Genomic DNA, 12,859 nt, shown 5'->3' with positions numbered 1-12,859 from the left:
CAACTTCTGCACTGATATTCTTCAGGATAATAGGACCTCCTCTCACTCATTTCAACCCTAGCAAATATGTGGACTCATGGCTGCTCCGAGGTTGTCATTCTGCAGTTGATATCAAAAGCAAGAAGCGATCTAGAGATGACGAGGGTATATCGGAGGATATGTTAAAGGTGTGGAAGTTGTTGTAATAACATCTTCATGGTGAGTACCGGCACCTTTTTTTTTTCCAGAAAAAAAGCACTGGTTTCATCCTTTATCCAAATGTAAGCAAAGTTTGCAAAGACACTTTACATGCAAACTTTGTTTGCTTACACATAGATAAAGAATGAAGCCAAGAATATAATTTCTCATCAATTTATAGTATAACCAAGTGGAAAAACTTGCAATGATATTTCTAGTATCATCAGTGTGAATATGGTGATTCTGCATACAGTTAATGAGTATTGAACTCAACTGACAGTTATGTTGGAATGAAAAACGGTCTTTCTCTTCTAAAATATCTGTATATTAATTAGTTCACATGAGAAATTAAATAAATTTAAAAAATAAAAGTATTAATTTTTCAGATAACTAATTTTCAAATTCAAGAAATGGGCATGGAATCATTCATATTCAGATTGGTTTTGTGCTGAAAGTCTTAACATGACTTGAATATCTCTGAAATTTAAAGAAATTGCAATGAAGTACCATTTCATATGATGGTTGGTAATTATGTCATGGTTACCTAGTTCAGACATTCAAAATTGCTGGAATGTATGCTTCATGTTCTTTACAATGAACCTCAGATAAACCGTTTTGATCACAGTAACTGAGACCACCTGATCAAATTTTTTATATTGTTGATGGTAGAAAGAAAGGAGGCTAGTTTCCGAACAACTGAGAAACTTTGAAAAATTAAATATTTTATAGGGTGTGGGGGATTCTTTTGGACACATCTTTAATGTAAGGAATAGTTATCAACCTTGATAACTATTCTCAGAAGAGAATTGTTTGGTCAAAACTTTTATTTTAGTTTTATTCTCAGGAGAGGGTTGTTTGGAGTTTTGTACAGTTGTACAAGTAAGTACAGTTTGCATGTTACAAAATTTTTTTAAAAAAAAGCACTCTTCCAAGAACCCCCCTCCCCATTTTCAAATGATATGGCTCATTATGTCAATTGGAATTTAAAGTAATTAGTGGCATTGTTTGGGAAAAAATTTCTCTTTGTAAGGACCCTTTCTATTATTATTATTATTATTTTTTTTTTGGCTTCTCATTCTTGGAATGGTCCTTACAAAGAGAAAATTAAATCAGTAAAAGTAACATTGCTTTTTGTTACTAGAATGGCACTTTATATTATGCATATTCTTCTGTGGTTTTTTTTTTTAAGTTAAAAAAAGACTGTTTAGAAAGTTATTGTTGTCTTACAAAGTATATTTTACTTGACAAAAAATTATTCATGTTTTAAACCTTATATCCAAGTATAAACAGTTTGTGTGTGAAGATACTTCATGCACAACTTTGCTTGCGTATGTTTCATTAAAAATTAAAACAAGAACAATTTCTTTCAACTATAATAATAACAATAATAGTAATAATAGTATTATTATTATGGGCTACTCCATGGAGTCCTTAGGCTCATCGAGGAAGGCCATAAACATCATGCCTAGCACTATTCAACATTTGCACAGTATCAGTATCTATCATGCTTCGAACTCATTCACAGTCATGGAACCCACATTAGCCTCTGGCAACCTATTCCACTCATTCACCGCTCCCCAGGCAAAAAATCAACTTCTTAACATTCTTGCAAACTACATTCTTGCTCAGTTTACAAGGATGGTCCCTAGTTCTCCCACTACCAGATCTGTTTTGACAAATTTTCTCTGTATTAATCTTGTAAAAACTCTTCAGTAATTTGTATGTCTCAATCATATCGCCCCTTTTCCACCTGTCAACCAATTTGTATAACACACAAATCTTCAGCCTGTTCTCATAAAGTTCATTCCATAGACCTGTGCCATCTTGGTCACTTGCCTATGGATCCTCTCTACTGCTTCCTCATCTTCCACGAAACCTAAGTGATCAAATCTGCACCCAGTCAAGATGGGGTCTTATCAAGGCTCAGTGAGGAGAAATAATGACCTGTTGTCCCTGCTTGTCAAAGTATTCTTCCAACCAAGTAATCCAAAGAGCTTCTTTAGCCACTTTTGCTATGTGTGCTCTAAACTTTAACTTCCTATTCATTAACACTCCTCGATTTCCTGAAGTACAGTCCGTCAATGTTGTGGTATATAGCTTTTAATCTTTTCATCCCAAAATGCATAACCTTACACTTTACCACATTAAACTGAACATCCATTCTCTCTCTCTTTGCTCAGGCTGCCTGTCTATCCAGATCATCTTGCAAAATTTTAACATCATCTGTATTAACTATTGCTCTACCCAATTTTGTATCATTGGCAAACAACTTAACAGTTCCTTTCCTATATCATTAATGTACAAATTAAATAGGATCAGCCGAAGAACTAGTCACAGGCCTTCTTTCGGAGTCTACTGCCTAGTAAACCACTTTGATATCTCTTCGTCAACCACCTTATCCACCTCACCAATCCTGTATCATCCCCATGTACTACAGTTTATTGAATACTGAATTTCGTGTGGTATCAACATTTGTAGAATCTAGCAGTATCACTGCTGGACTTTTCAAACTTTCAATTACCTTTACCCAACTCAGCTGTCACTGTATTATAAAACGTGAGCAAGTTACTGAGGCACGACCTACCCTTTAACTATCACATCCAGCTCTTGCAGTTTCACATGCCATGGCACTCCTAAGCAATCTCCCAATTTTGCCATACTTACCAGCCCTGTAATTCACATATATCCCTTCTTAACTGAATTATATTTTGTAACACAGTGATAAAGCTTTCTACATCTCTCTCTGATTCAGAGTATTTAAGAATATGGTGATACACCATTTTACTGCTTCTTCATCAAATTTCTATGTACATTCAGAGAGAGTGTACGAATATGATAATACTACATGAAAAAGTCACATCACTAATTCACTATCTACTATTTTCTTCCAAATTATCTGTTTTCTATTTAAGACTCTGATATTATCAGATCTTATATTTCTGTCTTCTACAGCACTTTTTCTATATTAATCCACCTAGATCTTGGTCTTCCTCTCTGAATTTTTTCTGCCATCCTGGCAAAAAACACTTGTTTTGCTAGCCTTTTTTTCTACCATTCTGTCTAAGTGACCATACCACTTGAGATTAAGAGCTAAGCTCTGCTAACACGTTCCTAATGTCCTCATTTTTAATATGATACTGCCATTGATGCCGTCCACTTGTTTTTGATCCTTCTCAGAACTCTCAAATCTGTGATTTCCAGTTTTTAAGTGTTTTATTTCTAACCCACCTCAGATCCATAATTTAAAATTGGTTTGAATACTGCCTTGTATATAGCTAGTTTAGTGTTTTGACTAATTTCTCCCTTATTCCATATAAATTTATTCAGTTGACTTTCTACCATACCAGTTTTGCTGATTCTGTCTTCTCTTTCCATATTAAGAAAGAAATGTATCAGTAGGTTCTCACCCCCACCTTCCCTCTCAACTTGTCCACTTGTATGTAGAGTTGATATTTAAGAAAAGCTCTCTTGAAGTGCTATTTATATTAACCTAACTTTTTATTGTAACTTTGCATAGTAATTTAATATTAAAGCACACACTTGATTACAGTTTTTTATTTCAGCTTTTAAGAAAAAATGAAGCTTTCAGATAGTCCCAATGAATTTAAGTTGGAAACTGCACCAGTTGACTGCGTATCAGCTGTAAAATTTGGTCCTAATTCTAATCAGTTTCTCCTGGTTTCATCATGGGATTCTACTGTTAGACTCTTTGATGTTACAAATAATACGATGAGACTAAAGTATAATCACTCAGCCCCAGTTTTGGATTGTTCCTTTCAGGTAAAGTACAGTAATCTTTCTCAAAATGTTAGAAAAGAATTCGGGAATGCTTTTTTTCTGCTTTTAGTCACATGAAAATAGTTAAGTAGTATACTTAATAAATGAATTTAAGTACAGAAATTATTTTTTATTCTTCTTGTTGACAGTCTATATGTTGGATGTTATTCATAACTTATTTTAATGGTATTAGATGCCATTAGGTGACATCTGGTGATAGACCTATGTTTGGAGAGAGCTCTGAAAGCTAATTGTTTAGTTTGGAAAAAATAGCAGTATTAGTTAAATTGTTGTAGAACTAGATTGTAATGTGGTATTAATTAGTTTAAGTTAAAATTTTTATTTAAATATAATTAATATAGTCTTTCTGTATGGTAAGTTACAATAGTGTGGCACATGGTGCCGATGAGAAGCAGAACAGTGACGTCCAAAGCATCACTGTTTAAAGGAATTGAACTGGGGGAACTGGAAGAAGATGTATGCATTACCTAAAGTGAATAGACTTGGTTTGAAAGTGAAGTGATAGTGGTGGAAGAGTGTGTGTGTGCCAAAAATTCTATGAAAGCAAGGGTCAGGCGTGTGAGTCAGATTGAGAGATTGAAGCAGTGGATGAAACAACATAACAGAAGACAAGATTGAAAGAGAGAGAAATTAAAAATGTCACAATTGAGAGAGAGCAAAAATGATGAACAAAGGAATAGTAGTATCACACATATAAAGAACAAACATTTGGCCATAATGAATTAGATAATGTGTTTACATGGAGTAATACATAGGACGAAACTTGAACTGGAGCACATGCAGAAACGTCTGGCTAGTGATTCAGTCAAGAGCACAAAGAAAGATGTGTGAGAAAAAGGAATGCTTGACTAAGAGAGAGAAGGGAAAATTAGGGAGATGGTCTTATATAGCGATTCTATCATAAAAGGTATAATTGGTGAGAGGGTGACAAAATCGTGCTTCCCAGGTGCAAAAATGACTGATGTTAGCAAGGCTTATAATGCGAAAGTGTAAGTTGAAAAAGTTGATTGTTTTGGCAGGAACGAATGATTTGAAAGAATTAAAATTTGATATTTTAAGGATACGTGTGACATAAAGATTGAATAATATAAGCACGTAAACACAAGAAAGATAATTAATTAGCCAAATATTTCAGTCTGAAAATTGCAGACCATCTTCAGTGGCACTACAAGAACAGTTTTAAAAAAATACAAGGTGGAATACTAACAATAGATCATTTAAAAATAGAACAAACCACGCGATGTTATATCACTAAGTATTAAAGGGAATATTATTAAGCAGAGACATGATTGAAATAAAGATATTAATTAATAATATTAAATAACATAAAATTAATATGAATTAATGAGTTATCCTGATTAGACTTTCCCAGATTTTTGATACAGATATACAGTCATTCCGATTCAGGTTAGGACGATGGAGTAATGCCTCTACTCCATCGTCCTAAGCTTTCTTTGAATAAATGTTCAAATTTATTTGGACGAAATATTTGGCTAATTAAATATCTTTCTTGTGTTTATGTGCTTATATTATTCGATTTGAAAGAAGAAAAGCATGATATGAGGAAGGAATGAATGAGTTACTGAAAGTTGCGAAAGAAAAGGGTGAGAGAGTTAAGATAGTCTGTTGCCACAATGTGGCAGAGTTATCTGATAAGGTGGACCATAATAGCGAATGAATAGATGTGTAAGTTATACAAGAAGAATGATGTGGAATTTGTGGATGTGTGGAGTGAGTTTGACAGATTAAATGACTTATATAAGAAGGATGGTTTGCATCTGAATGGATTTGGTGTTCAGAGTCTGGATAAAGTGTGGTTGAATGAAGTGAAAGTGGATGCACAAAATCAAGAAAACTAGAGCTTTTTTTGAGGTGGGGGGGGGGGCTGTAGAGTGAACACACGGATACCAGTGAGGTAGGAATGTGCCAAAAAATGCCCAAGTCGGTATCACTGGCAACACATCAGAATGAAATAGTTAGTGTAAACTGTATGGACAGTGGTGGGACTAAGAGGCTATTGCACTTTATGTACATTAATTACAGGTGCATTTGGAACAAGGGGAAGGAGTTTTTGGCATTGGTTAGTTCATCCTGACCAAAGGTTATTGGCATTAGTGAGATATGGCTAATAAAAGAAGATGAGATGATTAGCGGGATACAGTATGAAAGCTATAGTGTTTCAGGAAGGATAGAGAGAAAAGAATGGTGGGGGAGGGTATTATTGATGATAGCTGATGAACTGCAACCAAAGAGAGAAGTTCAACTGCTGATCAGTGAAAATAGCACATTAGAGGTGCTATCTGGTGTGAGATATTGGTTGGCAGAATAAAGTATACAGTTGGTTGCTTTTATAGATCAGGAGATGTAAAGGATTACGGGGCCTGACCAAATAAGCTCAATGTGTGAAGGGCAGATACTAAAGAATAATTACCCGAGGCAGCATATAATGGAATGTACTAAAGTTTGAGAGTGCTAGATTTAGTAATTGCATCAGAAAATTATTATTATACAGGCCTCCATGGAGTCTGAAGATTTATTGCGGGAGACCAATCTATCATATACCTCTCCTTGAGCCCATTAACAGACAAAGCACTCACAACTGAATGTGGCAACCACTCATTCACTTCTCTCCAAGCAAAAAATTTAGTCTTCACACTGCTTCTGACCACACCCTTATTCAACTTCTAGGGATGATCCCTTGTTCTGGTTCCTCTAGCCAAGTGCTTAAACATTTCTCCTGTATCAGTCCTATAAAATCCTTTAAGCAACTTAAATGTTTTTATTATATCCTCTCCCTTTTTTCTCCTATCAACCAACTTCTTCAATCTGTCCTCATAAAGAACATTCCACAGGCCACTCACTATCTTGGCCACTTGCCTCTGAATCCTCCTCGCTGCTTCCTCATTTCCAAGAAACTTCAGCACAGTAATCCAGATGTAGGCATATCAGTACCTTATAAAGAGGGATTAGATTACTCAAGGGCCATGGGGTCTTTTCATTTCTGGCCTTACAACTATGTCCTCTCTATAAACCTTACTATATTTCTTCTATAATCTACCCTTTCCCCTTCAATATACCCTATTCCTCTTATGGGTTTAAATTCGGAAGAAGGCGAGTTCAGAAGCCTTAAGGTAGCAGCCCTACCACTGAACTATTCCATCGTCAGGCTAGTCCCCTGACATGGAGAACATAACCATACTTGTAAGCTGACAGAAAAAGATAATCGGATTGAATCTATGGGAAACGACCCTGGAATGGAAAAGGGAAAACGAAAATGGAAACGACAAAATATAATACACATAGCAAACTGGAATGTAAGAGGAATAGCATATAAAGAAATAGAATTAGACCAGTTATTAAATGAAAGAAATTTTAAAATAGCAGTAATCACTGAAACAAAAAAGAAATTAAAAGGAACTATGAGAACTGAAAATTTTAATGTGATATACAGTGGAGTCGACAGAGACCAAAGAGCACAAGCAGGAGTCATGATTTGGATTCATAACTCCCTTTCAAAACAGTTAAAACATTATAAATTATGGAATGAAAGAATAATAGAAGCTAGAATAAAAATAGATAGAGGCTATTTAACAATAATTGGTTTATATGCCCCAGAAGAAGGAAGAGAACAGGATAATATTGATTTTTATAATCAGCTACAAAACATATATAATAAAATAAATAAAAATGATTACATAATTTTAGCAGGAGACTTAAATGCAAGAATTGGAAACACGAAAATTAATAATAATATAGGAATACATGGAGAACACACTCTAAACAGAAATGGTAAAAAATTGATTGACTTTGTAGTTTATAATAACCTAAAAATAATGAATTCCTTCTATAAACATAAAGACATACATAAATATACTTGGGCAGCAAGAGGATGGAAATCAATATTAGATTACTTCATATTAAATGAAAAGACATCAAAATTTTCACTAGATGTTAGAGTTTACAGAGGATATGAAATAAGCAGTGACCACTTCCTTGTTAAAATAAAATTAAGATTACCACCTAAATGGCTATAAGTAACAAGAACAGAAAGAAAAATTGAAACATTTGTTTATAAAACTAGACTATTGAATGACACAAATGTACAATGGCTATATGAACAAAGAATTAACCAGTATCTAGATAAAATAAAACAAAATGAAGAAATAGAAATAGAATGGCTTAATATAAAAACGATACTAAATGCAGCAGCAAATGAAAGCTTAGGAAAGACCAAAAAATTCAATAAAAGAAAAAAACTGAAGATCTGGGATGATACAATCAAAGAAATAATCAAAAAGAAAAAAGAAGCCTATCACAAATGGTTAAGCAGTAAAAGATTAGAAGATGAAATAGAATATAAAAGAATAAGAGCCATAGCTAAAAGAGAAGTCAGAAAAAGACATAGAGAATCATGGAATAAATTTGTTTCTAATTTAGAACATGATTTATATAAAATAAGACCCAATGTATATACGATTTTGAAACACCTAAATGCAGATACCAAAGAAAACATAAAATTAAACACTGAATTGAAATTAGAAGAATTTCTAAATTACTACACAGAACTGTGGACACACAAATATTTTAAAAAAGACAACTAGCAAACAATTAACGAAAATGAAAAGGAAATAACTGAAGAAGAATTAGAAATCAGCCTGAAAGAAACAAGAAACGGAAAATCACCTGGAGAAGATAAGCTAGGTTCAGAACTATATAAATACGCAGGAACAAGATTCAAAGGAAGACTCCTATTATTTTTAAATAAAATTTACTCAACTGGTATCCTCCCAATAGAATGGAAAAAAGCAATTGTGATTCCTATTTTTAAGAAAGGTAATAGAGATGACCCTAAAAACTATAGAGGTATCAGTATACTAAATTCATGTTACAAAATATACAGCAGAATCTTAAATAACAAACTAATGAAATATTCCTAAAACTTTATTCTAGAGGTACAAAATGGATTTAGAAAAGGACGATCATGTATAGACCCAGCCTTCTGCCTAAAATTAATAATAGAGAAAAGAAGAGAATATAATTTAGAAACACATATTGCATTTATTGACTTTGAAAAAGCATTTGACAAAGTTAAAAGAAACATATTATTTAACATATTAAAAGAAAGACAAATACCAAATAATATCCTAAAAGCTGTCACAAGTATATATGAAAATAATCAAATACAAATAAGATTAAATCAAGAGCTATCATATACAAGAGAGATAAACCAAGGGGTCCGACAGGGATGTCCCCTCTCAGCAACTCTTTTTAATATCTACTTAAATGAAATAATAATAAAATGGAGTAAAAATTTACATCAAGGAATTAAACTTTCACCTACAGTTAACTTAAACACTCTCCTCTTTGCAGACGACCAAATAATAATTACAAATTCTGAAGATAACTTACAGAAAGCTATTTTAAATCTAAATGAGATATCCAAAGATTATGGTATGATAATATCAACGGAAAAATCAAAAACTATGGCCTTTAAAGGACAAGATCCAGCAAGAACTAAAATAGTATTAGATAACAAGATCTTAGAACAGGTGAATTCATTTAACTACCTAGGATGTATGATCACTTATGAAAATGAAAAAGATATAAACATAAAAATTGCAAAATATTTAAAAATAACAGGAGTAATTAACTCTGTATTTAAACCAAACCTAGTTCAAAAACAAACCAGGCTAAAAGTATACAATACATTAGCCCTACTGGTCTTAATGTATGGAAGCGAAATCTGGACAATAAAACAAAAAGACAAACAAAGATTAACAACAGCAGAAATGAAGTTTATGAGAAAAACTGCAAAGTATACCCTATTTGATCACAAAAGAAACGAAGATATTATGAAAGAATTAAACCAAGAACCAGTAATTGAAAAAAATAAAAAATATAAACAAATGGATGGAACACGTTCAAAGAATGAAAACAGAAAGATTACCAAAACAAGCCTTAAAGTACAAGCCATTAGGAAAAAGAAAACCAGGACGTCCTCTTAAACGATTCAACGATGACTTCTAAGGCCGGAACAGGCCATACTAGGCCTAAATCCTTGATACGTATGATGATGATAAAGAGGGATTACAATTTCCTTATCTCTACTTGTTAATGTGTTCTTCACTAGCCAAGTAATCTTATGGGCTACCTTAGCAATATGTCCTCTAAACTTTAACTCTCTGTCTACCACCACCCCTAAATCTTTAGCTTCATCTATTTCCTGGAGTACAATGCCATCAATTTAATACATGCCTTGTAATCTATTTATCCAAAATGCATAACTTGACATTTCTCCACATTAAACTGACATCCATTAACTTTTGCCCATACTGACAGCCAATTTAAATTGTCCTGCAAGATCTCCACATCGCTTTGATTAACTATTACTCTACCTGATTTCTTATCATCAGCAAATGGTCCCAGCACTTGTGGCACACCACTGGTTCACTTGTTTTTGCCTCCATATACCACTTTTTGATATCTGTCCAGCAGCCACCCTCTTATCCACTTAACCAGTGTCATATCCATCCCCATTTGTTCTAATTTGCATAATAGAGTTCTATGTGGTATTCTATTAAATGCCTTTGCAAAGTAACAGGATTACTGTATAGCCATTTTCTTTATCCAACTTTGCTGCTAGTCTATTATAAAAGGTTAGTAAATTACTAAGGCATAACTGACCCTTTGCAAAGCCATGTTGCCCCTCATACAGTATCATATTTTTATCCACCCATTCTTGAATTCTCTTTTTGACCAATTTTTCTAGTACTTTTACCACCATGCCTGAGATACTGATTGGTCTATAATTGGCTACCAAGAATGAATTTGCATTCTTGTAGGGTGCCAAGGGAGTGTCGCTCTACAAGAGCTGAGACCACTCATTAAGGTTAATCTTTAATAGTCATTCTTCCTCTTACTTGTCACATAACGAAAGAACTCTTTGGGATTTCCTTTGGCCTCCTCGGCTAAATTCTTTTTATAATCTGATTTTGCCTTTCTTGCAGTGCTGGTCACCTTTCTTGCTTGAGTCTTGTACTGTTCATTAGTTTGCTGGTCACCTTTCTCTTTATATACCCTCCACAGCATTTTCTTCTTCTGTAGCTTAATGATATTACTCATCCATCTAACTCCTACCTGATTAACCCTCCTTACCCTAGGTATACAATTTAATACTGCTTCCTCTAGATGACCCTTAACTATATCTTATGCACTATTAACATCCTTACTCCGAAGGGTCATAATTACCTGGCTTTTAGTTCCACAAATATCCCTTCTTGATAGAATATTCCTCATGTTTTACAATTTCCCAAGTCAAGGCTGCATGGTCACTTTCACCAATTGGAAGCAATGTTGTTACCTTGGTTATCGATAGCTCTTCTGATCCTATGACCAGTTCCAATACTCTCCTAGTCCTCTCCATCACATGCTGCCTTAAGTAATTTTCTCTCAGCAGGAGTATAAATTCAATTTCCTTTCTGCCATGTTATCTTCTTCCTTCCAGTCTATATCTCCATAGTTGAAGTCCCCCATAATAATCACTTGACTTGTACTCATACTAATTTGGCGATGCATGTCTTCCAGATCATCCGTGGAACTCCCTGGCCTATAGCAGCAATCAACTGTATATTTTGTCTTATTGGCTTTAATCTCACACCAGATTGATTCTAGTGAACAGCCACCTTCCTGCCTGTTTCCTATTCTTTTTGGTTGCAATTAAATGCTGTCATCAGCCGTACTCCTCTCCCATTCTGTCCTCCCTGAAAATACTAACCCTTCACATTCAATCCCTGTAACTACATCATCTGTTGTTAGCCAAGTCTCACTAATACCAAAAATTCCTCCTCCTCCTTGTTCCTGATACTTCTGGCATTAGTACATAGAAACAACATCACTTTATTCCCCTGCCCACCTTTACTTTCTGAATTGACTACCCTATTCGATATTTTTGTTTGAGAGACTAGATTCCTCACTTGGTCATTCTGACACTCACTCGCTTCATGGTTGCCATCATACAAACTCACTTGCTTCTACCCTAATTGTTTTAAGTTTCTCTGAATTTTCATGTCGGCATGCTCGGGGAACAGAACTCTCTCTCTCCACACACCAAAACCATTCAGATGCAGTCCATCCGCATTATACAAATCATAGAAAACTTTGTGGCTCTCAAATCATTGGTACCAACCACGACAATCATTTCCTTTGACTTACCTTTTTGCATCCGGATGGCATGGCTAATATCTTGAATTTGCTCTAGTCATTTTGTCATACTTTTGTTAAGTGCTTCCCTGATTATTGAGTCTTCATACATAATTTTCTCCTTAACTTGTTTTTCTTGTTGGTTTGGTCAGTCTTAATATTCTTTCAGATCATCTGCTTCTTTCTTTTTTTCAGCCCTTCTTAACTCTTGCCACTTCTGCTGTTTTTCAGTTTCACGCTTTGTCCTTATGAAGGATAACATTTAAGCATGCCATTTCTTTATTGATATCCATTTCGTTATCTTCTATTTCAACGTCCGCACATTCGACATTTTTAACATAATTATCGTCAGTATTTGTTGCGTTCTTCTTACCTAACAGACACTCATTTTTAAAACACTTAATACATATTCTCTCTCTCTAATTTCAATATCTTTCCACATATTCTTTAATTTTCTCGACACATACATTTCGCATACACTGCACGGAATAATATCCCACAAATTCAAATTGGTAGACAACATGGTCGTTGCCGGCATTGTTCGTCGCGTTGGTGACATGCCGACATACAAAGACAATATCACGATAAAAATGTTAGAAATATACTAATACTCTAAAAACACGAAAATCTACACTAATACACTCTAATTTTCTGATGAAAAACACAACAAAACAAATAAAATCGC

At 34.2% G+C, this 12,859-nt stretch overlaps 1 protein-coding gene across 1 annotated transcript in view; it reads left to right on the top strand.

The window, feature by feature from the left end:
• Positions 1-12,859, top strand: part of Bub3 (mitotic checkpoint protein Bub3) — a 94,862-nt gene that overhangs the window by 10,058 nt on the left and 71,945 nt on the right. The window contains exon 2 of the mRNA XM_090392387.1: positions 3,741-3,957. Within this exon, the coding sequence (XP_090248513.1) occupies positions 3,754-3,957 (204 nt within the window). The 5' untranslated portion in view covers positions 3,741-3,753. The remainder of the gene's footprint in view (positions 1-3,740; positions 3,958-12,859) is intronic.

This window comes from Typopeltis vanoorti, chromosome 5 (genome assembly GCF_054136105.1).
Source record: "Typopeltis vanoorti isolate ZY-2024b chromosome 5, IOZ_Tvanoo_1.0, whole genome shotgun sequence".
Classification (NCBI taxonomy): Eukaryota; Metazoa; Arthropoda; class Arachnida; order Uropygi; family Thelyphonidae; genus Typopeltis; species Typopeltis vanoorti.
This window is presented reverse-complemented; position numbering and strand designations above follow the sequence as displayed.